We start from the raw sequence: 27821 nt of genomic DNA, 5'->3' as shown, positions 1-27821 counted from the left end.
AGTCAAAGTGGTCAGTTAAAAAGTATTTTTATTATAAGTAACTGTGTTTCTTAAGCCTCTGAACATTCATGCGTTTTACCATATCTTCTTGTTACGTTTCAGCTCCAAAGAACTTTCGGGCTCACGTAATTAACCAGGAGTTCACCTTGCGGAAGGATAGATATAGTGATAGTGGACAGGGAGGAGGAGCTATACAAATTGAGGATAGCAGAGCGGGAGTGGCTCGTAAAGACAGCTGAGAAGACGTATCATAAAGCTCGCCCTGAAAAGGAAAGTGCGCAGGAGATGCTGCTAAGCAGCCGGGCTAAGCGAGAGCTAGCAGAGCTGCATCTTTCTAGGGAAAGAAATAAATTGATACTTTTTATTAATTTTTTTTACTGAGCATATCCTTTGTTTTTGGAGCAATAACTAATTTTAACTGTGATACTCGTACAAGTAATGGAATTTCTAAGAACTACTTCTATATGAATTACATAATAATATTAAAGGTATTAAATACATATATCTAACAACTAGATAGAAACTAAACCAGGGGGGCTAAAATGGCCACTTTAGCAATTCATCTAAATCCAAATCATTTCCTGAATTGCGAGCAATATTGAAGCAATTCTGCTATTTTTGGTAAAATGGTCGCATTCTTTAGAGGATCTGCAACAATTCATTTCATCTTTGATTCATCTGCTGAATTCGATTGCACGCATTTATTGCCATACGAATAAAATAAAACCGTAACTTTACCGGAATTTTACCGGTAAATTTTATTATTTTTTTTTAGATTATTTGAACAAGGTGTACATTAAAAATGTGTTAAAAAAGCATTTTATTAAAAAGCATTTTATTATTGAAAATTATTCGATATAGATAGCTGAGATAGGTAATAATCATACATTACATAAATATAGCCTACCTATATACGTCCCACTGCTGGACACAGGCCCCCTCAATCAACCGGAGGGGGCCTACTGGGGTATACTGGTGGAGTATGCTCCATGCCCCCAGTGGAGGTATTATTATGGCTAATAGCTGGGACCAATAGAATATAATAGGTAAAAATAAAAAAGAAACTATCATGTCTTGACTTGCTTTTTATTCATTTTTATTTTTGCTGGCTGTTTGTTATTTATTGAACTGTCATTCAGTCATTAAAAGGTTTCTCCTTTGGGTGTCTCTTCATATAACACCGCAGGAAGGAAGGAGTCGGGCTCAGTTCCTATGATTGAAGTCAAAACAGTAGGTCATAGTAGATCACAGATAACTTAAAAACCACACTGTTTCCGTTTCAGCTTGGTGTAGCAGCTTGAAGTGAGTTTCAAGACTTATGTGGAAGAAGTATGTGGTTGTTCCACACAAAGAAGTCATGATCTCCCCCACCGTGGCCAGCCAAAACATTTAAAAGATTGTACTCCGCATCACACACCTGAAATTAAATAGTTTTAGTACTTAGCTTAGTAGGTTTATTTGCAATTGTTTAACCTCTCAGCTGCTTTGTCTCAGATCTAAGCAACCCCCTATTTCTGCTTAGTCTCAGATCTGAGACAAGATTACAGTGGTCAACTTTTACGCAAATATAAATCTTAATAAAGCTGCTATAGGTGTTTTATTGCTTGTTTCCAATTCATAATAAAATAATCTACCAAAGACAATATTCACTCATTCAAATTTTGCCACCATTCAGCTAAACGGCTCTTTTCAAATTTGAATGTCGTTGAGGGAACAACGTTTCGAGTGCTCCGTACGAAAGTTTGTGTTTTTTGTGTGAAATTCATTAGAAAGGTAAGTGGATGTAACTTTTATATATTTGAGAAACTATACTATAAAGAATTACCTGAGATTTCTCTAAAATATGAACATAAAAGATAAAAATAGGATAACTGTTCCTTAGAGCTGCAGCGGTACGGTATGTTTCTAGGGTTTTTTCTTGTATGTATAATATTCCAAGCTAGTTTGTTTTTATGTCAACTTGTTGTAAATTTTATAACAATTACAATTTATATCAGTTTCCTTACAATAAATTCGTAATATCACCAAAATTCGTCATTTTCCGTGACTGAGTTATTGAAACACACACACACACATGAACAAGAATGCCGCCATCTTGTCATGTAAATACACGACGACCGTTAGAGATACACAGTATGTTCCCAAATTTCAAATTGTACTGGAATAACGTTATAAACAGAGATGTGGAAATAATAGTGAATCGTTCAATTTGATAACCAAATAGAATGTTGTCATGACAAATGGGATTTTTTTTTGTATTAGTATGTTTGTTTTATTATTAGTATCTTTTGTCTCCCCACGAAGGAACTATGGTGAACATCTCAGACACCAAACTTTACATATGCTTTCTTATTCGGTAGAGACTTCTAATTTTGGCCATGGTTTACTGCTGCAGCCAGGACTGTCTTCTCATGATGGAACTCCTCAACGGTGAACAGCTCAGTCGTCAAACTTTACATAGGCTTTGTTCTTGGGTAGAGGATCCTAGTTTCGGGCATGGTTTACTGCTGCAGTCAGGACTGTCTTCTCATGATGGAACTCCTCAACGGTGAACAGCTCAGTCGTCAAACTTTACATAGGCTTTGTTCTTGGGTAGAGGATCCTAGTTTCGGGCATGGTTTACTGCTGCAGTCAGGACTGTCTTCTCATGATGGAACTCCTCAACGGTGAACAGCTCAGTCGTCAAACTTTACATAGGCTTTGTTCTTGGGTAGAGGATCCTAGTTTCGGGCATGGTTTACTGCTGCAGCCAGGACTGTCTTCCCAGGAGAGAACTTCTCAACGATGAATAGTTCAGTAGCCAAATTTTGTACAAAATTAAGTGGAACGTGATTTTCATTACGGTCTTTTCGTCTTACAATTTTTATAGCATATCCGTAAATAGAATTGTAGGTACATATCTATTGCCCATTGCTTATACAACAGTACGTTCAGATTATGTAGTTTACGCACCCGCTTGTTTTTCAGAAAAATGGATGCTCCTAGCACTTCCTCGGCTACGCCCTCTACTAGTGGACCAAAACCACTAGTGGTAGGCAAAAAAGTCGTAATGACGCCAGAGGGAACCCTGACGTTGACCGAGGACGTCCTGTTGGAGAAAACTGCTTCGGGACGTCTTAAAGTACGTATCTAATAAATACTTCTGACGTTGTGCTCTTATTTCTTTTAATTTAAATTACTATAGCATACCACTTTATTATACAGAGTTTCTGTCCAGAGACGATTCATGTGGGAGAAGGCTTGTCTCTCATAGACGAGGGCGGAAGTCACCTTAGACCGCGCAATCTTTTTCCCGAAACGAATGCTGAAAGGGTAAGCATATTAAAATCTATTTCACTATGGTGTGGTGTGTGGATTACAGGTGCAGTTTGAGAGTTTTGAGCTATTGTCTGTGTTTTGGATGCGTGTATCTGCTTCTTTACATTTGTATAGATAATTAGTTTAACTTTAAAAGTTTACGGGAAACTAACTAAACTTAACTTTAAAAGTTGTCTGCAATTATGGAAACTTCGTCTATGATGATTTCGCTTGAATATGATTTATTTATTCAAATGGAGATAACCTAATAGGTGGATACGGGCGGCGCAAGACCGATTTTTGTGGAGTCCGGCAGTGGACGTCTTTCGGCTGATATATAGAACCTAATACGTACTATAAAGGAGACTGATTAGTGTGACTTGTGTAGAACTAACATGTTTTGGGTGTATTTCCTTATTAGTTTTTCGAACGACACTAATCTTATTTGGATGCAGACGACCTAATTGCTAAGAGCTATAATATATGCAAGTTGTGTGGAACTAACGATATTCTATAATTGTTTTACCTTAACATTCGACATGTGTGCAACTAACTGTGGTTTGGGTGCTTTTGCATGAGAATATTTGTCATGTTTTGATAGGATGAAGGAGACATTTTCGACGAGCCGCTTGCTCAAGCTCTTGCGGGGGACTCCGGGAGTGAAGCTGACGACGGGGAGGAGCTCACCCTGGAAGAGCTTCAGCAAATATTAGAGACGGCTGAGGACGAGGACGAGGCCGAGGATACTTCGGAGGAGCTCCAGTGGAGCGAAGATTTTTCAAGTTTCCGCGCGGTGCAAGAGGACTTTAATGAGAGCGTTGGTCCTAAAATTGTTGGAACACGACCTTTCGCGTTGTTCCAACAAATTTGGGACCAACCTCTCATGGAGTCAATTGCCACGGAAACAAATAGGTTTGCGTGGCAACATATTGCTCCACACTTCGAGGTGGAAGACGAACTTGCCGAAAAAAGCCGACTAAGGCAGTGGGCCGACACCTCTGTGGGAGAGCTGTACAAGCTGTTTTCTGTTTTATTGCTAATGGGGATGTGCGTTAGGGGACGGCTGGACGAGTATTGGTCAACAGGAATTTTGGGAATGCCGGGATTTCGAAAAATCATGCAAAAAGATCGCTTTTTATTACTCATGCGCTTCCTGCATTTCGCTGATAATAACACAATTCATCACGGGGATGACAAAAAACTAGCGAAAATCAGGCCCCTTTTAGAACATCTAAACAAAAAGTTTGCCGATATCTACTCGCCTCGCAGAGAGATGAGTATAGATGAATCGTTGCTGCTTTGGAAAGGACGTATAAGTTGGATGCAGTGCATCCGCTCCAAAGCAGCAAGATTTGGAATAAAAACATATGAACTCTGCGAGGCTGTGTCGGGGTACGTGCTCAAAGTGATTATTTACACCGGAAAAGGGACATTACCCAGGGCATCGGTGTTTGGGTTTTCGTCTTCTACTGCCAAGATAGTTCTGGAACTTTTCAAGGACTGTCTTGGCAGGGGATTTACCCTTTTTATGGACAATTTCTACAACTCAATTGCATTGACCAGATTTCTAAAGTCAATAAAAACTGATGTCGTGGGTACACTCAACAGGCGCCGCGTGGATTGTCCCCAAGACATCAAGGCCATAAACGAAAAGAGGATGGAAAGGGGCGCAGTGGTAAGCCGGCACTGTGGTGACGTTTCAGTAGTAGCTTGGAAAGACGTAAAACTTGTCACCACAGTGTCGACTTACCATAATGCGGATATGGCACAAGGCAGGCGGGCTGGGCAAGCGATAATGAAGCCAAATGTCATACATGAATATAACAAATTTATGGGTGGTGTGGACTTGAAAGACCAAAAATTATCCATGTATTTATTAGAGAGGAAGAGGGGTATAAAATGGTATATAAAAGTTTTTCGTAGACTATTTAATGTATCTATTTTAAACTGTTATATTATATATTGCTCCAACATTGGCCAAGGACAAAAAATGTCGCACAGACAATTTAGATACCTCTTAGCGGAGGAACTTTGTGCGCAGACTGGCGCTAATGTTGCGACTCGGCAGCGCCAGAATATCACCAGCACCAGGCTTGACAGGAGTCTCGACCACACTCCGGAACATTTGTGCATCGAAGGTGAGCGAACCTTGAAACAAGTGCGGTTCCAAAGAGGGCGTTGCGTTAGATGTGCCGCGAAGAAAGAGAGGGGCCAAACAAACATCCAGTGCAGCAACTGCAAAGTTTTTCTTTGTGTTGGCCAGTGTTGGAGGGAATATCATAGTTTAGATAATTTGTAGTAGGTTTATGTATTTATTTTACAGTATTATTTTATGTAATATATGTATATAATATTGTATTGAATAGATAAGTATTATATATGTAAAAATCATAATTATGTATGTGTATAAATAAATATATTTTCTGGTCTTTCAAGTCCACACCACATTATTTGTTATTTCAAAATCTTTATAAAGTAACGAAGTACGTTTTTATAATAATGTGAGCATGTGCCGTCCGCATCCAAGGTTTCCCGCGACCTTCACAAGATCGTCAGTCCACCTTGTGGGGGACCTGCCCACGCTACGTTTTCCGTTGCGTGGTCGCCACTCGAGAACTTTTCCACCTCAACGCCTGTCAGTTCTGCGAACAATGTGCTCTGCCCACTGCCACTTATGGTTTGCGATTTTTCGAGCTATGTCAATTGTATTGTATTGTCTAGATGTGTCAAGTACCTGGCTGTGTACCTTTACTTATGTACAAGTGCAAGTACCCGTCTAATTTTTGATGATTATAATTTTTGTTTATTATTATAGGCAATTACAAGAAATATAAATTATTATATTATGATTTTTAGCTTATTTAGTACTACTACCTTTAATTAAAAATCTTAACCTAAACTAATTCTATTTGTTTTATTTCTAAAATAAAATAATAAAACTATGACTGTTTGTTTTATTTCTAATAATGAACATCCTGTATATACGTACAGATCTGAGCCGATTGCGGACCCACCATACCACTAGCCCTACCCCTGGTGGTAGGGTGGGTCCCAAACCATACCACCATAATGATGTGACAAAGTACTCGTATGGTTATTTATCTATGATTATTGTTTCCGCAACTATTATTATCTATTTGTTGCAATAATGTAAGTCTTATCATGCAATTCAAGTTCAATATTCCTTTTATTATCCCAGCACCTACATTAAATATACACTGGCTGACATTAAATGAGTCCGCCAATGTGAAAAACTCCTTTCAAAAAACGATTTATTTTAAAGTGACATTTAAAAACTGATTTATTAAGTGACTTTTGCAATAATATTGATTAAAAATGGATTCAGAAGAACTTGATTTTATTAATATAAATGGCGGAACGGCTTTGCTCTGCGGAAAATATAGGTATCACCGACACAAAAAATATAAAAATAGTTCAGTGATATGGAGGTGTACGTCGTATTTTACTACCAAATGTTGCGGTACAGTAACGATTACAGAGGTGAGAAGGCCATATGTTTAAAGACTAGTTATAAGTCCTGTGAATATAATAGACAAACAATGAAGAATTTGAATTCCCCTTGTATCACTAGTCCACTTATTCTTAATCTAATCAATTAGCTCTGATTTCGTTAAGTAGTTCAGTGATTGGTGCTGAAAGAGTTCAGAATTATTTTTATGTATTTTAGGATAAGAAAATCCTTAGAAGAAAAGAGCATACCTGTGAAGTAGATGTACATAAAAATCAAGTACTAAAAGAAATATGTGACTTGCGGGAAAAAGTAATGTCATCAGATGAACCCATTCAAAGGGTATATGACAAAAAATATAACGATTTCACAGACAAGGGGTTAAATTTAGGAATGGGGAGTTTACCGCCATACGAAGGAGTTAAACATTTTTTACACGACGCAAGAAATAAATTTGCAAAAGTATCAAAGACAGTGTTCAAAAGTTTTGGTGAAGTGGAGGTACCAGTTCAGTTCAAAGATTTCCTTTTAGCGGATTACTACCATGACCAAGCAGGAGAAGAAACCCGTATATTAGTCTTTTCTTCCAATGATTCCCGAAAATTAATTCCAACTATTAAAGAATATTTTATTGACGGCACCTTTTATAGTTGTCCAGCACCCTTCTCTCAATTATATAATATTCATGGTGATATGAGGAGTACCACGGGAACAACTAAAGTCGTGCCGTTAGTATTTGCACTTATGTCAGACCGGAAAGAAAAGAGTTATGTAATTTTGTTTAATATGATTCTGTCCCAAATACCTGGATGGAAACCATATAAAGTTCACAGTGATTATGAAATAGCGGCAATGAACGCAATTTTAAAAGTATTCCCTAACGTTACTTTAAAAGGTTGTTATTATCATTGGGTGCGCAATATTTGGAAAAAGGCGAAATCCCTGAAGAATACGCAAAATAAACCTGAAAGGAGAATAGTAGCTCTCACTGCCGCCTTACCACTACTACCTCTTGATGAGGTGTTACCAGGATTTCATTATATAAAATCAGAATGTCACAGTTTGAAACGAATGGAAAAGTTTATAAACTACATCGAAACGTTTTGGTTGAAAATACATTCCCCTGTAGTATTTAGCGTTTTCGGTGAGCGCCATCGAACAACCAACGTTTTAGATTCGGTTTTAGATAGTTTTAGAATCGTCTCGGCAAGAACTGCAAACTGCCAACTGCCAACGCATTCATGAAAGATTCTGTACCTCGCGGAGCATATGAGGAGCAAATGGCTGATTATGAAGGTGTTGATATATCTGTAACAACATGGAAGGACAACAAAATGGTGACATTGGCATCAACATACGTTGGAGCGGAACCGGCCGAGACAGTTCAAAGGTACGACAAAAAAGAGAAGACCACTGTCACTATCCTTTGTTCCCACTAGTTCGATTCATTAGTTCGATCGTCGGACTAGTGAGAATTTTTTTTCTCATTAGTTCGACCGTCGAACTAGTGAGCATTTCTTTTCTCATTTGTTCGACCGTCGAACCAATTTAAATTTAAAAATAGTTCTACCACATTTCAATGTTTTACTAATTTCGTAATAAAATAAAAAACGCTTGGTTCGTTATAAAATATATATTCGTGTACATCTATAGGATATCTTAGATCTTCTTTCTTATCGTGTGGGTTGTAAGATTGATGACCAATCTTACAGACCCTGGTGTCAGAGTTATAGAGCCGCCAAAGGCCTCTGACGTGGCTCGTAACGACTACCTCCATAGATAGTAACCGGGACCATCGGCTTAACGTGCCTTCCGAAGCACGGAATCGTCTTATTTTTCGGACAATCTGGTGGCCCGCAATGTCCTAACCAAACCATTGAGTAATATTGATATCCCTCTAATTGCAGAAACCTATCTCGACCACTTTTAATAATTTTCAATTCTTTAGACGTCATTCCGAAAAAATAAACAGTAAACTAAACAGGCACCAATAAATAAAACGTTATCACTGCAGCGCATGACTAGTGCAATACATCATATCGCATAGTTAAACAGGCTAAAAAAGCATCTACCCTCAAAATGAAAATAAAATCTATTACCACACTCCTTCTGCAGTTAAATATGTAGGTGTTCCAAATAAATAAATGTTTATAATGTATAATGCACATACCTAGGCGATGTAGGTATAGATGCATTTAAGGAAATGTGCAGTAGACAACTTCCGGGTGATATGACGATGATTTGTGTAATCTATATGTATTGTTTATTTACTTTGTTAGGAAGCCAGCTTATAATTTATAAGTTTTTTAAATATGTATTAGATCTAAGACAGCCTCCGTGGTCTAGTGGTTAGAGCATTGGTCTCTCGTTCCGGAGGTCCTGGGTTCGATTCCCGGGTGGGAAACAGTTTTTTAAAAACTACTTTGTGAGACTTTCCCGGTTTGGTTAGGACATTGCGGGCCACCAGATTGTCCGAAAAATAAGACGATTCCGTGCTTCGGAAGGCACGTTAAGCCGATGGTCCCGGTTACTATCTATGGAGGTAGTCGTTACGAGCCACGTCAGAGGCCTTTGGCGGCTCTATAACTCTGACACCAGGGTCTGTAAGATTGGTCATCAATCTTACAACCCACACGATAAGAAAGAAGATCTAAGATATCCTATAGATGTACATGAATATATATTTTATAACGAACCAAGCGTTTTTTATTTTATTACGAAATTAGTAAAACATTGAAATGTGGTAGAACTATTTTTAAATTTAAATTGGTTCGACGGTCGAACAAATGAGAAAAGAAATGCTCACTAGTTCGACGGTCGAACTAATGAGAAAAAAAATTCTCACTAGTCCGACGATCGAACTAATGAATCGAACTAGTGGGAACAAAGGGTCACTATACCCTGCCCAAAAATTATCAAAGACTATAACGCTCACATGGGGGGCGTCGACCTGATGGACAGTTTTTTGGGAAGATATAGGATAAGAATAAAGAGCAGGAAATGGTATATTCGCATTTTCTATCATTTGGTTGATATGGCGGTGATCAACTCCTGGGTCTTATATAAAAAATCTAATAATACAAATCAAACAAAGAAAATGACTTTAGGCGACTTTAGATCTGAGTTAGCAGAGGCTTTGTGCAACTATAAAAAGAGTGTGGAAAAGAGAGGAAGACCATCATCGAGCAATATTGAAAGAGAACTGGAAGCCAAAAAACCTCGTCGTAAACCACTGAACCCTGTGCCTGTGAAAGATGTACGCACAGATGGTGTCGCCCACAACGAGGGAAGATGTCTGAAGAAAAATAGGTGCAGACTCCCTGGTTGTAATGGATTTTCGCGTACAGAGTGCACGAAATGTCATGTTGCACTCTGCCATACTAAAGACAGAAACTGTTTTGCTGCATTCCACTCCTGATAAGCTATACTATACTAATATGTGCTGATAAGGTAGTTCATGTGTTTAACGCATGATGTAGCCAAAAGGCAACATTTTTGTTTTTTTTGAATAAAGTCATAATTTTTTTAATTGGGATTTTTTTAATTATTTTTCCTATCATTAATCGACAAATATGTACACAAAAATATTTTTTTCTTTACAAAATAAAAAAATATGCATTTAAGGGTTAAAAGATTACCTCATCCCAAATAATTGTAAGCTACTACTACTAGAAGCTCCCAAGCTAAATGCAGAAATTACAGCCGCAGTCACACCCCTTTCACACGGCAGTCCAGTTTTTAACAGGATCCCGTTTTCTGCAGGATCCCGTTTGATGGCGAATATGTTTATATGCTAGCGTTCACACGAGCATCCCGCATGCGGGATCCTGCAAAAAACCGATCCGGTCGAATTGTGCCGTTCGGTTTTGTCACTAGAAACTGGATCCGAAGTCCAGTAAAAAGCGGGATCCCGTTTAATCACACATATATTTTAATAGCGGTGTTCACACGGCTTCCTGCGTGCGGTTTTTCGGCTGGACACTGTTTTTTGCGGGATAGTGGAGTGGTGGCAGCCCCCGCCCCGCGCCCGCCGCGTCACCCTCGCGTGTGTTGCGCTCGCGCATTGCTCTTTTGCGCGGCGCCGAGAAGGTTGTGTTTCGTCGAAAAATGTCGCAAACAAATATTGATCCCGAACTTCTTATTACACTAATAGAAATTAGGCCTATATTATGGGATAAGACGCTGGAAAATTATAAAGATACCAACTTGCGAACTGCAGCATGGCGCGAAGTTTGCATTGTTTTGAGAGAAGACTTTCAAGAACTTGAGGAAAAAGAAAGACAAATCTATGGTAAGTTTTTATATTTATTTCGTTTATCCTTGTATTGCTTCTTCTTGCCAAGGTACAGCTCCCACTTCAGAAACAAAATAATTTGTAAACTCTGTTCGTATTGTGTTAGCACAGCGTCCGCCTCGTGTATTTGGCTCATTACGTACGTTTTCCAAAGATATCGTTGAACTGTTGCTGTCAATGTTCGCATATGAACTTTCATTGTGCATGATATAGTTATGAAGCACAGCGCAAGTTTTAACTATCGAGATAGCTGTACTGGTGCTTACGTCCAATGGACGATGAAATATTCGCCATTTATTTGCCAATATTCCAAACGCGCACTCCACATAACGTCTGGCTCTTGTTAATCGATAGTTAAATATCCTTTTATTTTTATCTAAATGAGTTCCTCCATAGGGTCTTAACAGATTATAATGCAAACCAAATGCTTCATCACCCACTATCACAAATGGAACACGTGATTCCAAACCTGGTAAAGGACCAGAAGCTGGTAAATCTAAACTGCCATCATTTAATCTTATCCAGAAAGTACATTCTTTGAATATAGAGGAGTCACATTCTTTGCCATAAGAGCCTACGCTGATATAGATGAATCTATAATTCGAATCCACTACCGCTAGCAATACAATGGAAAAAAAATTCTTGTAATTCATGTACATAGAACCGCTGTGACTTGGTTTCTTCATTCTTATGTGCTTTCCATCAACTGCACCAATGCAGTGAGGAAAATTAGCTTTATTATAAAATGCGTCAGCAATTTGTTCCCACTCATATTTTGTGTCGGGCAATTTCATAAACTCCTGATGCAACTTATTCCATATAACATTTGTTACTTCTATTATTATTGAGTTGATTGTTGAGACTCCCACTCGATATGTGTAATGTAAATCCATGTATGAACACCCAGATGCCAAGTACCTGCAAATTGAAAACATAAGTACAGTTACAGAAGACATATCCATTAATTAACAGGTCGAAGATCAAATTTCCGTACAGTGCCCACTTGTGTGAGTGGTCTTCATAATACACACTTGCAAAAGATATAGCATGAAGATACTAATCACACACTCATTGACATAAAATAATGCAAATAATACAAAAGTTCAACCCGCAGTTGGCGAAAGAATAGTATGCACTTGGTATGCAGGCAAATTTCTTAGAAATCACATAAACCATGACAAAAAAATATCAACCTTAATACAACTATGATAACGCTCAATAATACTAAAAGTAACTGTTGCTTACTTTCTGGCAAGATTAGACATTCTTTATTTCGCCGTATTAATCATGCATGCAATGGTCTATCGGTTTACATGTTTACTTCGTATAAGTTAGATCATCTACCACCAAGGTTCAAATCTAACGGTATACTTAAACGCTTACCTGTTTATTTTTTTTGTTTGATCTTTTTTTTTAAATTATAATGTTCATCAAAAAAGCCTTGAAGAGGATCCTAGTTTCGGGCATGGTTTACTGCTGCAGTCAGGACTGTCTTCTCATGATGGAACTCCTCAACGGTGAACAGCTCAGTCGTCAAACTTTACATAGGCTTTGTTCTTGGGTAGAGGATCCTAGTTTCGGGCATGGTTTACTGCTGCAGCCAGGACTGTCTTCCCAGGAGAGAACTTCTCAACGATGAATAGTTCAGTAGCCAAATTTTGTACAAAATTAAGTGGAACGTGATTTTCATTACGGTCTTTTCGTCTTACAATTTTTATAGCATATCCGTAAATAGAATTGTAGGTACATATCTATTGCCCATTGCTTATACAACAGTACGTTCAGATTATGTAGTTTACGCACCCGCTTGTTTTTCAGAAAAATGGATGCTCCTAGCACTTCCTCGGCTACGCCCTCTACTAGTGGACCAAAACCACTAGTGGTAGGCAAAAAAGTCGTAATGACGCCAGAGGGAACCCTGACGTTGACCGAGGACGTCCTGTTGGAGAAAACTGCTTCGGGACGTCTTAAAGTACGTATCTAATAAATACTTCTGACGTTGTGCTCTTATTTCTTTTAATTTAAATTACTATAGCATACCACTTTATTATACAGAGTTTCTGTCCAGAGACGATTCATGTGGGAGAAGGCTTGTCTCTCATAGACGAGGGCGGAAGTCACCTTAGACCGCGCAATCTTTTTCCCGAAACGAATGCTGAAAGGGTAAGCATATTAAAATCTATTTCACTATGGTGTGGTGTGTGGATTACAGGTGCAGTTTGAGAGTTTTGAGCTATTGTCTGTGTTTTGGATGCGTGTATCTGCTTCTTTACATTTGTATAGATAATTAGTTTAACTTTAAAAGTTTACGGGAAACTAACTAAACTTAACTTTAAAAGTTGTCTGCAATTATGGAAACTTCGTCTATGATGATTTCGCTTGAATATGATTTATTTATTCAAATGGAGATAACCTAATAGGTGGATACGGGCGGCGCAAGACCGATTTTTGTGGAGTCCGGCAGTGGACGTCTTTCGGCTGATATATAGAACCTAATACGTACTATAAAGGAGACTGATTAGTGTGACTTGTGTAGAACTAACATGTTTTGGGTGTATTTCCTTATTAGTTTTTCGAACGACACTAATCTTATTTGGATGCAGACGACCTAATTGCTAAGAGCTATAATATATGCAAGTTGTGTGGAACTAACGATATTCTATAATTGTTTTACCTTAACATTCGACATGTGTGCAACTAACTGTGGTTTGGGTGCTTTTGCATGAGCATATTTGTCATGTTTTGATAGGATGAAGGAGACATTTTCGACGAGCCGCTTGCTCAAGCTCTTGCGGGGGACTCCGGGAGTGAAGCTGACGACGGGGAGGAGCTCACCCTGGAAGAGCTTCAGCAAATATTAGAGACGGCTGAGGACGAGGACGAGGCCGAGGATACTTCGGAGGAGCTCCAGTGGAGCGAAGATTTTTCAAGTTTCCGCGCGGTGCAAGAGGACTTTAATGAGAGCGTTGGTCCTAAAATTGTTGGAACACGACCTTTCGCGTTGTTCCAACAAATTTGGGACCAACCTCTCATGGAGTCAATTGCCACGGAAACAAATAGGTTTGCGTGGCAACATATTGCTCCACACTTCGAGGTGGAAGACGAACTTGCCGAAAAAAGCCGACTAAGGCAGTGGGCCGACACCTCTGTGGGAGAGCTGTACAAGCTGTTTTCTGTTTTATTGCTAATGGGGATGTGCGTTAGGGGACGGCTGGACGAGTATTGGTCAACAGGAATTTTGGGAATGCCGGGATTTCGAAAAATCATGCAAAAAGATCGCTTTTTATTACTCATGCGCTTCCTGCATTTCGCTGATAATAACACAATTCATCACGGGGATGACAAAAAACTAGCGAAAATCAGGCCCCTTTTAGAACATCTAAACAAAAAGTTTGTCGATATCTACTCGCCTCGCAGAGAGATGAGTATAGATGAATCGTTGCTGCTTTGGAAAGGACGTATAAGTTGGATGCAGTGCATCCGCTCCAAAGCAGCAAGATTTGGAATAAAAACATATAAACTCTGCGAGGCTGTGTCGGGGTACGTGCTCAAAGTGATTATTTACACCGGAAAAGGGACATTACCCAGGGCATCGGTGTTTGGGTTTTCGTCTTCTACTGCCAAGATAGTTCTGGAACTTTTCAAGGACTGTCTTGGCAGGGGATTTACCCTTTTTATGGACAATTTCTACAACTCAATTGCATTGACCAGATTTCTAAAGTCAATAAAAACTGATGTCGTGGGTACACTCAACAGGCGCCGCGTGGATTGTCCCCAAGACATCAAGGCCATAAACGAAAAGAGGATGGAAAGGGGCGCAGTGGTAAGCCGGCACTGTGGTGACGTTTCAGTAGTAGCTTGGAAAGACGTAAAACTTGTCACCACAGTGTCGACTTACCATAATGCGGATATGGCACAAGGCAGGCGGGCTGGGCAAGCGATAATGAAGCCAAATGTCATACATGAATATAACAAATTTATGGGTGGTGTGGACTTGAAAGACCAAAAATTATCCATGTATTTATTAGAGAGGAAGAGGGGTATAAAATGGTATATAAAAGTTTTTCGTAGACTATTTAATGTATCTATTTTAAACTGTTATATTATATATTGCTCCAACATTGGCCAAGGACAAAAAATGTCGCACAGACAATTTAGATACCTCTTAGCGGAGGAACTTTGTGCGCAGACTGGCGCTAATGTTGCGACTCGGCAGCGCCAGAATATCACCAGCACCAGGCTTGACAGGAGTCTCGACCACACTCCGGAACATTTGTGCATCGAAGGTGAGCGAACCTTGAAACAAGTGCGGTTCCAAAGAGGGCGTTGCGTTAGATGTGCCGCGAAGAAAGAGAGGGGCCAAACAAACATCCAGTGCAGCAACTGCAAAGTTTTTCTTTGTGTTGGCCAGTGTTGGAGGGAATATCATAGTTTAGATAATTTGTAGTAGGTTTATGTATTTATTTTACAGTATTATTTTATGTAATATATGTATATAATATTGTATTGAATAGATAAGTATTATATATGTAAAAATCATAATTATGTATGTGTATAAATAAATATATTTTCTGGTCTTTCAAGTCCACACCACATTATTTGTTATTTCAAAATCTTTATAAAGTAACGAAGTACGTTTTTATAATAATGTGAGCATGTGCCGTCCGCATCCAAGGTTTCCCGCGACCTTCACAAGATCGTCAGTCCACCTTGTGGGGGACCTGCCCACGCTACGTTTTCCGTTGCGTGGTCGCCACTCGAGAACTTTTCCACCTCAACGCCTGTCAGTTCTGCGAACAATGTGCTCTGCCCACTGCCACTTATGGTTTGCGATTTTTCGAGCTATGTCAATTGTATTGTATTGTCTAGATGTGTCAAGTACCTGGCTGTGTACCTTTACTTATGTACAAGTGCAAGTACCCGTCTAATTTTTGATGATTATAATTTTTGTTTATTATTATAGGCAATTACAAGAAATATAAATTATTATATTATGATTTTTAGCTTATTTAGTACTACTACCTTTAATTAAAAATCTTAACCTAAACTAATTCTATTTGTTTTATTTCTAAAATAAAATAATAAAACTATGACTGTTTGTTTTATTTCTAATAATGAACATCCTGTATATACGTACAGATCTGAGCCGATTGCGGACCCACCATACCACTAGCCCTACCCCTGGTGGTAGGGTGGGTCCCAAACCATACCACCATAATGATGTGACAAAGTACTCGTATGGTTATTTATCTATGATTATTGTTTCCGCAACTATTATTATCTATTTGTTGCAATAATGTAAGTCTTATCATGCAATTCAAGTTCAATATTCCTTTTATTATCCCAGCACCTACATTAAATATACACTGGCTGACATTAAATGAGTCCGCCAATGTGAAAAACTCCTTTCAAAAAACGATTTATTTTAAAGTGACATTTAAAAACTGATTTATTAAGTGACTTTTGCAATAATATTGATTAAAAATGGATTCAGAAGAACTTGATTTTATTAATATAAATGGCGGAACGGCTTTGCTCTGCGGAAAATATAGGTATCACCGACACAAAAAATATAAAAATAGTTCAGTGATATGGAGGTGTACGTCGTATTTTACTACCAAATGTTGCGGTACAGTAACGATTACAGAGGTGAGAAGGCCATATGTTTAAAGACTAGTTATAAGTCCTGTGAATATAATAGACAAACAATGAAGAATTTGAATTCCCCTTGTATCACTAGTCCACTTATTCTTAATCTAATCAATTAGCTCTGATTTCGTTAAGTAGTTCAGTGATTGGTGCTGAAAGAGTTCAGAATTATTTTTATGTATTTTAGGATAAGAAAATCCTTAGAAGAAAAGAGCATACCTGTGAAGTAGATGTACATAAAAATCAAGTACTAAAAGAAATATGTGACTTGCGGGAAAAAGTAATGTCATCAGATGAACCCATTCAAAGGGTATATGACAAAAAATATAACGATTTCACAGACAAGGGGTTAAATTTAGGAATGGGGAGTTTACCGCCATACGAAGGAGTTAAACATTTTTTACACGACGCAAGAAATAAATTTGCAAAAGTATCAAAGACAGTGTTCAAAAGTTTTGGTGAAGTGGAGGTACCAGTTCAGTTCAAAGATTTCCTTTTAGCGGATTACTACCATGACCAAGCAGGAGAAGAAACCCGTATATTAGTCTTTTCTTCCAATGATTCCCGAAAATTAATTCCAACTATTAAAGAATATTTTATTGACGGCACCTTTTATAGTTGTCCAGCACCCTTCTCTCAATTATATAATATTCATGGTGATATGAGGAGTACCACGGGAACAACTAAAGTCGTTCCGTTAGTATTTGCACTTATGTCAGACCGGAAAGAAAAGAGTTATGTAATTTTGTTTAATATGATTCTGTCCCAAATACCTGGATGGAAACCATATAAAGTTCACAGTGATTATGAAATAGCGGCAATGAACGCAATTTTAAAAGTATTCCCTAACGTTACTTTAAAAGGTTGTTATTATCATTGGGTGCGCAATATTTGGAAAAAGGCGAAATCCCTGAAGAATACGCAAAATAAACCTGAAAGGAGAATAGTAGCTCTCACTGCCGCCTTACCACTACTACCTCTTGATGAGGTGTTACCAGGATTTCATTATATAAAATCAGAATGTCACAGTTTGAAACGAATGGAAAAGTTTATAAACTACATCGAAACGTTTTGGTTGAAAATACATTCCCCTGTAGTATTTAGCGTTTTCGGTGAGCGCCATCGAACAACCAACGTTTTAGATTCGGTTTTAGATAGTTTTAGAATCGTCTCGGCAAGAACTGCAAACTGCCAACTGCCAACGCATTCATGAAAGATTCTGTACCTCGCGGAGCATATGAGGAGCAAATGGCTGATTATGAAGGTGTTGATATATCTGTAACAACATGGAAGGACAACAAAATGGTGACATTGGCATCAACATACGTTGGAGCGGAACCGGCCGAGACAGTTCAAAGGTACGACAAAAAAGAGAAGACCACTGTCACTATACCCTGCCCAAAAATTATCAAAGACTATAACGCTCACATGGGGGGCGTCGACCTGATGGACAGTTTTTTGGGAAGATATAGGATAAGAATAAAGAGCAGGAAATGGTATATTCGCATTTTCTATCATTTGGTTGATATGGCGGTGATCAACTCCTGGGTCTTATATAAAAAATCTAATAATACAAATCAAACAAAGAAAATGACTTTAGGCGACTTTAGATCTGAGTTAGCAGAGGCTTTGTGCAACTATAAAAAGAGTGTGGAAAAGAGAGGAAGACCATCATCGAGCAATATTGAAAGAGAACTGGAAGCCAAAAAACCTCGTCGTAAACCACTGAACCCTGTGCCTGTGAAAGATGTACGCACAGATGGTGTCGCCCACAACGAGGGAAGATGTCTGAAGAAAAATAGGTGCAGACTCCCTGGTTGTAATGGATTTTCGCGTACAGAGTGCACGAAATGTCATGTTGCACTCTGCCATACTAAAGACAGAAACTGTTTTGCTGCATTCCACTCCTGATAAGCTATACTATACTAATATGTGCTGATAAGGTAGTTCATGTGTTTAACGCATGATGTAGCCAAAAGGCAACATTTTTGTTTTTTTTGAATAAAGTCATAATTTTTTTAATTGGGATTTTTTTAATTATTTTTCCTATCATTAATCGACAAATATGTACACAAAAATATTTTTTTCTTTACAAAATAAAAAAATATGCATTTAAGGGTTAAAAGATTACCTCATCCCAAATAATTGTAAGCTACTACTACTAGAAGCTCCCAAGCTAAATGCAGAAATTACAGCCGCAGTCACACCCCTTTCACACGGCAGTCCAGTTTTTAACAGGATCCCGTTTTCTGCAGGATCCCGTTTGATGGCGAATATGTTTATATGCTAGCGTTCACACGAGCATCCCGCATGCGGGATCCTGCAAAAAACCGATCCGGTCGAATTGTGCCGTTCGGTTTTGTCACTAGAAACTGGATCCGAAGTCCAGTAAAAAGCGGGATCCCGTTTAATCACACATATATTTTAATAGCGGTGTTCACACGGCTTCCTGCGTGCGGTTTTTCGGCTGGACACTGTTTTTTGCGGGATAGTGGAGTGGTGGCAGCCCCCGCCCCGCGCCCGCCGCGTCACCCTCGCGTGTGTTGCGCTCGCGCATTGCTCTTTTGCGCGGCGCCGAGAAGGTTGTGTTTCGTCGAAAAATGTCGCAAACAAATATTGATCCCGAACTTCTTATTACACTAATAGAAATTAGGCCTATATTATGGGATAAGACGCTGGAAAATTATAAAGATACCAACTTGCGAACTGCAGCATGGCGCGAAGTTTGCATTGTTTTGAGAGAAGACTTTCAAGAACTTGAGGAAAAAGAAAGACAAATCTATGGTAAGTTTTTATATTTATTTCGTTTATCCTTGTATTGCTTCTTCTTGCCAAGGTACAGCTCCCACTTCAGAAACAAAATAATTTGTAAACTCTGTTCGTATTGTGTTAGCACAGCGTCCGCCTCGTGTATTTGGCTCATTACGTACGTTTTCCAAAGATATCGTTGAACTGTTGCTGTCAATGTTCGCATATGAACTTTCATTGTGCATGATATAGTTATGAAGCACAGCGCAAGTTTTAACTATCGAGATAGCTGTACTGGTGCTTACGTCCAATGGACGATGAAATATTCGCCATTTATTTGCCAATATTCCAAACGCGCACTCCACATAACGTCTGGCTCTTGTTAATCGATAGTTAAATATCCTTTTATTTTTATCTAAATGAGTTCCTCCATAGGGTCTTAACAGATTATAATGCAAACCAAATGCTTCATCACCCACTATCACAAATGGAACACGTGATTCCAAACCTGGTAAAGGACCAGAAGCTGGTAAATCTAAACTGCCATCATTTAATCTTATCCAGAAAGTACATTCTTTGAATATAGAGGAGTCACATTCTTTGCCATAAGAGCCTACGCTGATATAGATGAATCTATAATTCGAATCCACTACCGCTAGCAATACAATGGAAAAAAAATTCTTGTAATTCATGTACATAGAACCGCTGTGACTTGGTTTCTTCATTCTTATGTGCTTTCCATCAACTGCACCAATGCAGTGAGGAAAATTAGCTTTATTATAAAATGCGTCAGCAATTTGTTCCCACTCATATTTTGTGTCGGGCAATTTCATAAACTCCTGATGCAACTTATTCCATATAACATTTGTTACTTCTATTATTATTGAGTTGATTGTTGAGACTCCCACTCGATATGTGTAATGTAAATCCATGTATGAACACCCAGATGCCAAGTACCTGCAAATTGAAAACATAAGTACAGTTACAGAAGACATATCCATTAATTAACAGGTCGAAGATCAAATTTCCGTACAGTGCCCACTTGTGTGAGTGGTCTTCATAATACACACTTGCAAAAGATATAGCATGAAGATACTAATCACACACTCATTGACATAAAATAATGCAAATAATACAAAAGTTCAACCCGCAGTTGGCGAAAGAATAGTATGCACTTGGTATGCAGGCAAATTTCTTAGAAATCACATAAACCATGACAAAAAAATATCAACCTTAATACAACTATGATAACGCTCAATAATACTAAAAGTAACTGTTGCTTACTTTCTGGCAAGATTAGACATTCTTTATTTCGCCGTATTAATCATGCATGCAATGGTCTATCGGTTTACATGTTTACTTCGTATAAGTTAGATCATCTACCACCAAGGTTCAAATCTAACGGTATACTTAAACGCTTACCTGTTTATTTTTTTTGTTTGATCTTTTTTTTTAAATTATAATGTTTATATATTTATTTTCAAGAATTTTATAAAGTAAATATTTAGATATATTCAGTTACAAATTAATAGTAAGTATTAATTATTAATGTTAAGTAAATATACAGGGTGTAACGGAAGGGGGGTATCAACCCGAAGTGTGCCAACTCTGTCACTATCTACAAATCACATGCGAGAGTATTGGCCGCCTAAGTTCATATTTGCATTAGTTATGAGCAATTGAATTCCAGGTCTTCATGTAATAAATTCAAATTTGCACAACACTACGTAGCAATCAGCTGTTCAAGGTATTTAACTTTTGAGTGAACAGCTACCACCTCTTTTATTTATGCCTGCCCTAGTAAAGGGTAAACGTGCCAGTGATGGCCATAAATAATCAATATTTTTTAAATTGTTTTGTTTCATTCTTGTGAGGCCAAGATTTCCAGACACAATAGTTAAAAAAACAATGGGCTTTGGTCCCGGTTACTACTTACTGATGTAAGTAAGTAGTCGTTACATGAGCGATATCAGGGGCATTTGACGGCTCAATAATAACCCTCGCACCAGGTTATCCACCTCACAACCCATAGGATAGAAGAAGATTTGAACATACATAAATCACGGCTTTATCCCTAATGGACCAGACAGAGCCACAAGTAATTACACATATCTAATATCACACTTACTGCGCTACTGAGGTGGGCAGAGTCACTTTGTTGTACAAGTTTTGTCCAAAAATTTTGTCGATTACCTACATTAATAGTTGATAAAGAAATGTACTTTACAATGCATCTCGTCTCCTTGTGTATTATGCTTTATTTTATGATTATGTAATATCAGGCTCCCTTAACTCCAAATCCAGGTCAAATGGGCATCACGCTAGCGGCGTATGCGTTCATGGCTAGCTAGGTACGGGACAGTTTCATTAGAATACTTTCAGAGTTTTGCAGGCCCTAAACAACTACTACTAATACTCATACAGTTACCACCAATCACTGACTAAGGTGTGCAAGTACAACCACGTCACTTTACAATGGATCAAAGGACACAGCGATTCAAGAGGTAACGACGCGGCGGACGAGTTGGCCAGAAGGGGAACGGGAGGTAACAGCCATCGGTCCGGAACCGATATTGCCGATCTCATTCGGACAGGTTCGCTCGCTGCTACGAACGAGAGCAGCCAACAAACACACCTTTTTTTGACGTGACTTATCGAAGATTTGCCGCAAATGACATTAACTACTTGGCCGGACAAATGGGGAGCGCTGAAGGCTCTCACCCGGTACATCGTTTAAGACAACAGGCCTGAGGGTGCCCAGTTGAGCGCGAACCTCGGCTCAGGGCGTCGTCTGAGAGGAAAAATATTTGAAAGAATTAAATGACCCTAGTAAGCCGATAGCGATAAGCGCTGATTGAGGGAAGTCGTCGACCACGCCGGCGGTGTCGGTATCGGGGTCCTGAAGTGTTTGTTGTCGCGAGTTGATTGGCTGATGGCTTGAGTAATCGGGTCAGGATCGTATTACATCCTTCGGACGCCGATGCTATTCAGTACCGTTCCTAAGCGGGATGTATTCGGAAGCCGCAACTACCAGGGGATTTGTTTGGTGCGAAGCAGAATCAAACGAAAAAACGCTTTGAAGCTAATTTGAGCCATTGGGCAATGGTTGGCAGACCTAGGTCAATGTGCAGATTTCCATTGCGAAAGAACCACGGAGCTCCCGTGGATTTCGTGAAAAGATTTTGTATTACCTGTAGACGGTAGATTTGAGAGAGACTCACGTGAGCGAAAACTACCCCTGCATAGGTCATGATCGGACGGATGCAAGTCGTGTAGATTTTCACCTTATTCCTAAGGGATAATTTACTACGCTTGTTAAGGAGACAATGAACACGGCCCATTACAAACGTGGCGCAATCGCGTACACGTTGGATATGGCCTTGGAAGTAAGACGTCTATCTAAGACTACGCCGAGATATTTGACTTGCTCCTCCCAAGGGATCGGCTTGCCAGACACCTTGATGACTTAAGTTGACAGCGTGACAGTGACGTGTTATAATAGCCCTTTGAAAAGTACACCGCTGCACTTTTCTCCGGGTTTACCTTGATTCTCCATTTGCGAAACTACTTGCCCAAGGCATTGGCGCGTTGGAGAATTCCGGTCATCATAACTCGACCACGGCACGTAGAATAATAGATGGCTGTATCATCCGCAAATAAAGCTAGTTCGGTATTAGGATATTTGGGAATGAACAAACACACCAGACTATGAACCACCGTAAATAAATGCAGGCAGGCTAAGATGGCACTACCCAACATTAATAGTTGTCTCTCCAAAAGAATTCTAAATGTGAAGAGGTCTCCACTAATACAGGTAACAGCTACAGGTAGCAGGTGTAGCTGTGTGGTCACGGTGATATCAACAAACATCTGTTTACACTAGGTGTCACCGACAAGCCCCTGTGCAGAACCTGCATGGACGAGACAGCGGCCCATGTGCTACTGGAGTGTGAAGGAGCCGCCAACTACCGGGTCCGGCACCTTGGCCAGACGGGGTGCCTCCCTGAGGCGGCCGGCAACGTCAGAGGCTTGTTAGAATTCCTTGGGGATTTACAACATAGTAAAAGCAAAATAAATTTCTCAAGTACCGTTGTGACTGCCTACCCCTTATGGATACGGGCGTGATATTATGTTAGTATGTTCTGATTACTTATGGCTCTGCCGACCCCATTAGGGATACGAGCAGCTGCAAGTGATTGTGTATCTTATTAACGAGACATTAATGTTACGTTTACAACATAGTAATGACAAAATTAATTTCTCAAGTAAAGTACCTACCTAACATAACTTTACTTTTTACTATGATATGGTAAAAGTAATCTTAAAATAAGTAATACAATACTTTCATACAATACAATAATACTTTATTGCGTACAAGGAAATAAAAACACATAACAGTATTTTTTAAAATCTTTTTCTATCGTGTGGATTGTGAGGTGGATTACCAACCTCATCAACCCTGGTGTCAGGGTCACTATTGAGCCGCCAAAGGCCCCTGACATGATTCATGTAATGACTACTTTCTTACATAAGTAAGTAGTCACCGGGACCAACCGTGCTTTCCGAAGCACGGAATTGCAAATTGCATTGGGACAGTTAATGGGATTTATACCCTGTACCAGGATGCCAGGGCTCGCGAATAGAAAAAGGCACGCTAGTGTTTCGAACTATCGATAGTTCAGTATCGATTATCGATCACAAACATTTTCAACTACGATTTTGATTGGTAGAAATAAAAAAAAATAACTTTTCAAAAAATCTAAATCCATGGACTTTTGAGTGATTGAAATTCAGTTTAGACAATCAGCCCACTCAAAATAACCATACTATCGGAGTGTTGCAATACTATTGACTGAGGGCAAAATTATCGATAGTTTGTTATTAATCCGCAACGATACTATCGATTGTATTGCACTTAGGTAATAAAATCGAAAATATTCCCACTTTCCGAGTTATCAATAGTCTTGCTATCGATCGACTCTCGGTCGGGATAGATTATCGATAGTATTTTTTTTGATCGGCAAGCACTAGTGCACCCGAAATTCAAAATGGCGGTGCTGTTAAGGGAAAGTTATCATTAACCATGATAAAAAATATTATTTTTTTTGTATTTTTTTTTCCTTCCTAAATTGTAGTCGTGTATTGTCCAACAGTGAACAATAACATCACGCCTTTTTCCCATTGGAGTAGACAGAGACTGCGGAATTTCACTTACCACTTCACGCTCGTATCGCTACATGCCCGTACCAGACATACATACATAATATCACGCCTTTATCTCTTATGGGGCAGACAGAGCCACAAGTAATCATAACATAGGTACATAAATAATTATCATGCTCGTACCGCTAATGGGATGTTCTTGTGACTCTGCCCACCCCATTAGGGATAGGGGCAGCTACAAGTGATAGTATGTCTTATTGTTGACCGATTCATTTCGCCTTCTGTTATTGCGCGGGATATTTGCGAAGAAACCTGGCAATTCTGTGTTAGTGCCAGAGTGTGAGCGCGGGTGATCCTTATTAGATAAACGACTTTTTTACTTTTCTAGGTTCAAAGTAATCTTAAAATAAGTACCTACTTTCATAAAATACAATACATTCATTCATTCAAACAATACCATAAAAATATTTTATTGCGCACAAAGAAATAACAACATACTTACCCTTAAGTACCAGGATACTAGCATTCGAAAGAGATAGAAACATGCACACGAAAGTAAACTGTCAAATTATTTGTCAGTGCTTGTTTACTATCTGCGGAGTGAAGTTCGAAATTTGGATTTGTTGTGATAACTGTGATTACTGTGATCAGTGATAGTTCGAGGTGTCTTTGAGTAATGCAGGTTATTATGAAATGATGATATGTGTGAGTGCCGGCGATGGCAACTTGAGTGAAGCACGGAACTTGTATCGTCAGCGATTCATAGAAGGTAGACCAGCTGATGAAGCCAGGCAACTGCCTTCACTGCGCTGCTTCAGGCAAATGGTCAATCGCCTACTGCATTTAACGGGCTCCTTCCACGCGTCATCCGAGACTGGCCGCTCGGCGACCCGTGATCCGGAGTTTGAAGAAGCCGTACTAGCCGTGCAGCCAACCCAAGGACTACCACGCGAACCTTACCACATGCAACGTACGCCCGAGCTCATTTCTGCTGATTATTTACCTCGTGTGGCATTCTGCGAATGGTACCGAGCTCAAGTGGAAAGCTCACCAGACTTTGCTTCGAAAGTGTTGTGGACAGATGAAGCGTCATTTGTAAGAGAGGAGATTAGTAATATTCATAATGAACATTACTGGTCGCACACCAACCCCCACCTGTCCTCCCAGTCGTCGTTCCAACACCAATCATGGAGGATCAATGTTTGGGCTGGTATTGTTGGAGGTGTGCTTATGGGGCCACACTTTCTGGATCAACACCAAGGGAGCAGTTGCAGCAGCGCATCATTGAAGCGTTACTAACGGTGACGCCGGAGATGTTGCGCAATACCAGGGCATCTAGCTAAAGGCGAGCAGGTCTGTGCATCGAACGGGGAGGACGACATTTCGAACCTTTCTAGTAAAACGTAAGTCTAATTATTAATTACCTACCTACTTACCCACACTTTCACACTTTCCTATTTACTATTAAATTAAATACCTTACCTAAACAAGTAGGTAATTTTAACTTATTTTACACGTCATAAAATGTGAGAATAGTTGTCAAAGCAAAATGACTCCAATTATTAGATGCTTTAGTGTCATTCTTGTTTGTTACAGTCGCCGACGTGCCGCCGACTCGGATTGTTCCAATCGGCCGCCGACTCCTTTTGACGTTGCCGCCAAAGCCGCCGCCCGCTCGAATTTCGTACCTATCGCGGCCGTGCGAGCGCCACGAGTACCAGGCGACCAGGACGCGCTAGGAGATTTGTGTAGTGCCAATATTTGAGTGGATTAAGAACAGTGACCTCAATAGTGCTGTGCCGCGTTTTTTACATGCTGGGAATATTAAAATATTTTTTTTAACTGAAATTGAAAAAAATATCAAAAGTGTTTTTTTTTAATTGAAATTTCGCAGATAAGGTCTACATAAGGTATAGTTTTGTCCCCTTTCGGCTTGATACCCCCGTTCCGTTACACCCTGTATAGATACTCTTATAATAAAAAAAAGTAATTATAAAATAAATATATATATATATATATATATAGGTATAATTTTTTTAAAATAAATATATAGGTAAACATTGCAGATATTTTAAAAAAAGTAGCGAATGACGATTAAATTAATGTATGGAGGTTAATGTTTATTTTAATTATATTTATTTATATATAATTATATATACATATATATATTATAAATAAAAAAAGTAGTGTGTTATTACAAAAAAGTTAAACAGACGTTTACACATGTTTAACAAATGGCAGAATACCTAATGCTGGAGCCTGTTGATGGTTCTTTCTCCTTATTCATAATGTATGTTTTCTTTTTCAGCTAAAATGGTCGTTAAAAAATGGAATCAGATAAGAGATAGCTGGAAGAGGAGTTTAAATGCGAAAAAGAGAATAAATAAATCTGGATCTGCTGCAGTTAACACCAAAAAATACTGTTATCACGACCAGTTGTTATTTTAAAAAAAAAATATGGATCCGGCTGAAACCCAAGACAGTGGCGGTAACAAAGCTACAAATATTGAAGAAGGTGATACGGAAAATCCTATCCAAAGTGAAGGAAGTGAAAATGAACCTACTATCGAACATGGAAGTCCAGGACAAGAAAATCCCGCAGGTGGTGCTAAACGACTTAAGAGAAGTGTAGTACCAAGGCAGAGGCTTTCTGTAATGGATCAAAAAATGGCGAGTTTTATTGATCACCAGATGAAAAGTCAGCCGAATACGCAGAATGACGATCGTAACTTGTCATTTTTTAAAAGTTTACTTCCTACACTAGCTTTACTCAACGATGATCAAATATTACAATTTCAAGCAGGTGTTATAAGTTTGTTGCAAAATATAAAAAACCCCAACATTAACCAATGGTCCTCTCAACAACAATCTACTTCTAATAACTACTCTCAATCAGTAGGTTATTTCACACCGCATTACAGTGTTCAGTCATCGCCATCTGCACAATCAGTTGAATCGCAGAGCTCTGATTTTCCGGATTTCACTAATATTTAATTAATATTAACGATTATCTTGTGAAAATATCATACATATATAACGTATTATGTTTGGTAATAAATATTAAACTTTTAATATGAGTTTCATTCTTACCTTAAACATATTGCTAACTTTTCTTCAGGTGTGATGCTTTTTCTCATATTTGTGTCACGCTTTTTTAAATCTTCATTCACCCTTCTTAAAAGGTCGTCAAATGTCGTCATA

The 27821-nt window shown here is 38.9% G+C and overlaps 3 protein-coding genes across 3 annotated transcripts; 1 reads left to right on the top strand and 2 right to left on the bottom strand.

Moving 5' to 3' along the window:
- On the top strand, positions 1 to 18620 carry LOC126376790 (piggyBac transposable element-derived protein 4-like). The gene is made up of 4 exons (XM_050024337.1): positions 1 to 3121; positions 3205 to 3312; positions 13810 to 14883; positions 17889 to 18620. The coding sequence occupies exons 1-4, from the start codon at positions 2972 to 2974 to the stop codon at positions 18618 to 18620; spliced, it is 2064 nt and encodes a 687-aa protein (XP_049880294.1). The 5' UTR covers positions 1 to 2971.
- Positions 9779 to 12418, bottom strand: LOC126376884 (uncharacterized). Its single transcript, XM_050024441.1, has one exon. It carries the CDS (start codon positions 12020 to 12022, stop codon positions 11081 to 11083), a length of 942 nt encoding a protein of 313 aa, XP_049880398.1. The 5' UTR covers positions 12023 to 12418; the 3' UTR covers positions 9779 to 11080.
- On the bottom strand, positions 15850 to 27821 carry LOC126376882 (uncharacterized). The gene is made up of 2 exons (XM_050024438.1): positions 27711 to 27821; positions 15850 to 20414 (listed from the first exon to the last, which is right to left on the bottom strand). The coding sequence occupies exons 1-2, from the start codon at positions 27818 to 27820 to the stop codon at positions 19517 to 19519; spliced, it is 1008 nt and encodes a 335-aa protein (XP_049880395.1). The 5' UTR covers position 27821; the 3' UTR covers positions 15850 to 19516.

Source organism: Pectinophora gossypiella, chromosome 21, assembly GCF_024362695.1.
Source record: "Pectinophora gossypiella chromosome 21, ilPecGoss1.1, whole genome shotgun sequence".
In the NCBI taxonomy this organism is placed as follows: Eukaryota; Metazoa; Arthropoda; class Insecta; order Lepidoptera; family Gelechiidae; genus Pectinophora; species Pectinophora gossypiella.
This window is presented reverse-complemented; position numbering and strand designations above follow the sequence as displayed.